The sequence below is a fragment of the Henckelia pumila genome, chromosome 2, assembly GCF_033568475.1.
Source record: "Henckelia pumila isolate YLH828 chromosome 2, ASM3356847v2, whole genome shotgun sequence".
Classification (NCBI taxonomy): domain Eukaryota; kingdom Viridiplantae; phylum Streptophyta; class Magnoliopsida; order Lamiales; family Gesneriaceae; genus Henckelia; species Henckelia pumila.
Genome location: NC_133121.1, coordinates 177,801,553 through 177,803,711, shown reverse-complemented (window position 1 = coordinate 177,803,711; position 2,159 = coordinate 177,801,553). Strand labels below are relative to the sequence as shown.

General features: G+C 37.4%; 1 protein-coding gene across 1 annotated transcript; it reads right to left on the bottom strand.

Moving 5' to 3' along the window:
• Positions 1 to 294: 294 nt before the first annotated feature.
• On the bottom strand, positions 295 to 1,308 carry LOC140879030 (transcription factor MYB20-like). The gene is made up of 3 exons (XM_073282664.1): positions 1,176 to 1,308; positions 806 to 935; positions 295 to 709 (listed from the first exon to the last, which is right to left on the bottom strand). Exons 1-3 carry the CDS (start codon positions 1,306 to 1,308, stop codon positions 295 to 297), a joined length of 678 nt encoding a protein of 225 aa, XP_073138765.1.
• Between the last annotated feature and the right edge of the window lie 851 nt (positions 1,309 to 2,159).

Sequence of the window (2,159 nt, the reverse complement as noted above, 5' to 3'; positions counted from 1 at the left end):
GTGAGCCCAAGTTCAAGAAAACAATATATTAGGTAAAAAAAAATTATGATTTTTATTATCAATCATGCAAGTTTTTGAAGAACCGAACGTACGATATGGATGTAACACGTGATTAGATAAGAAGCATGAAATTCTATGTGTGTGATTAAATTTGATAGAAGATAATTGACTTTTTTTGTATTCTCTAAAAAAAAAAAAATGATTACAGTTATCACCACTTGGACGAAGTGACAAAATTTCTCCCCCGCACCCCAACATTGTCGTGTCTCATTTAACAAAAACGACGTGGGGCATCTAACAAAAACGATAATCAAAATGGTTGAAACTATCCCATAAAAAGGGATTATCAATCCAATTCTGGAAAGGATCCATTGGCCAAGTCCCCAAAGATTCAGTATTTTGAGCCATAGCAGAACCTCCCATCATCAAATTCTTGATGCAAGACTCATCATAATCATCATATGTGCAAGAAACCATTCCCCCTTCTGCTTTTTGCCACATCTGACCATCTTTAGAAGATGAAACAGTTTCTTGATCTTCCAACCCATGTTGATTTTCTTTGCTCTCCGAATCCGGAGTCGCCTCCATTCGCTTATGAGTCAAGGGGTCTAATCCCAACAGCTTCATCTTCTTCTTGATCCTTGTGTTCCAGTGGTTCTTTATTTCATTATCCGTCCTGCCCGGAAAATGCGCAGCTATCTTGGACCACCTGCTACAAATCCCAGATGGGATCATTTACAAAAAAACACCAACTTGTTGCAAAAAAAATCGAATGATCTTTTTGAGTAGAAAGTATTGCTGATACCTGTTTCCTAGTCGCGAATGGAGCTCGATTATCATATCTTCCTCTGGCTCTGTCAATGCACCTCTCTTGAGGTCTGGCCTCAAGTAGTTCATCCACCTCAGTCTGCAGCTTTTCCCACATCTCATCAAACCTTCAATTCCACCAAAACATTTGATTATGAATAGATATATTTAAGGCACCGTTTAATGCGAAAGATGATGCATTAGTTGATTACTCTGTCTTATTTCAAAATTCGACAAAGGGTTAGAGTTTATAAATCTGTTGTGTCATTTTTGAATGGCATCCAACATCATTTGCCATATTTTGTTGATATATAAATCGATCAATTCGCCACCGAAAAACCAGAGAATGAGAGAACATAGTACTATACCTGCAAGTTTTGGAACAAGCCTCCAGCATTGAATGCCATTGTTAAGAATGAAGTTCATAAGCTTCTGATCTTCTTCCCAAGTCCATGGACCACGTTTGAGCCCGATCTTCTCGCAACATGGCTGTCTCCCCATTTTCGCAAAAGGGTTCGATGCAGAATCCAGAATCACAATGTACGTTGCAGTCATGTACAAGAATAAGTTAAATGATCATGAATTTCATGCAGATTAATTTACAGGGAAAAAAGGGTTGCTGCTGGCTTTTATAATGGAGCCAGCCAGGATTCTTCCAGCTAATAAACACAAAAAAATGACTACTTTGTCATACATGATGGAGACAATCTTTAGTACTATAATAATTTTATGTCTCATAATGAATTGCATTTCATGGAATGCACAATCTAATATTAAAGATCGACATATAAACTCGTTCAACATGAACACTGTCATGCATGAATTGTGTTTCCATGGAACTAAATTCAACTCACCGGAAATTTAAATTGTGCAAATTATTGGCCTTGAAATGTGTTACCCCGAGAAAATATTTCAACTCGAGCCCGTTTATAATTGAACTACCCGATATGGCCCCACATGTCAAGGTCCAACCCAGTTTAGACTATGTTGGACTTTGACCAGGGCTGGTCATTATGGACCGATCTAGGCTGTTTCTAATGGGCCGCAAGTATTCTTTTCGAGTTCAAGTAGGACTCTGATATATATGAGATAAGCCTGGATCTTTTCAAATATTCACAAGATAGAGATAAACTTAAAGAGGATCCAATGGATGAAGAGTCCCAGTACATGACTTGTTATAATTCAACTAGGTAACTTACTTTATTTTTCCCCTATAAATACAGGTATTGTTATGGTTGTCATTATTCATTATTCATTATTCATTATTCACTACTCATTATTCATCACACATTCACTCTCACTTTTACATTCACGCACTCATATCTCTCAGTTTTTGTAGTGACCCTGCATGG

Bases quoted from the DNA above. Each gene is read 5' to 3' on its own strand.
- LOC140879030 (XM_073282664.1), bottom strand. From the start codon at position 1,308: ATGGGGAGACAGCCATGTTGCGAGAAGATCGGGCTCAAACGTGGTCCA. The intron at 936-1,175 runs GTATAGTACTAT...GTGGAATTGAAG, and splicing joins GCTTGTTCCAAAACTTGCAG to GTTTGATGAGATGTGGGAAA. The intron at 710-805 runs GTATCAGCAATA...GATTTGTAGCAG, and splicing joins CATTCGCGACTAGGAAACAG to GTGGTCCAAGATAGCTGCGC.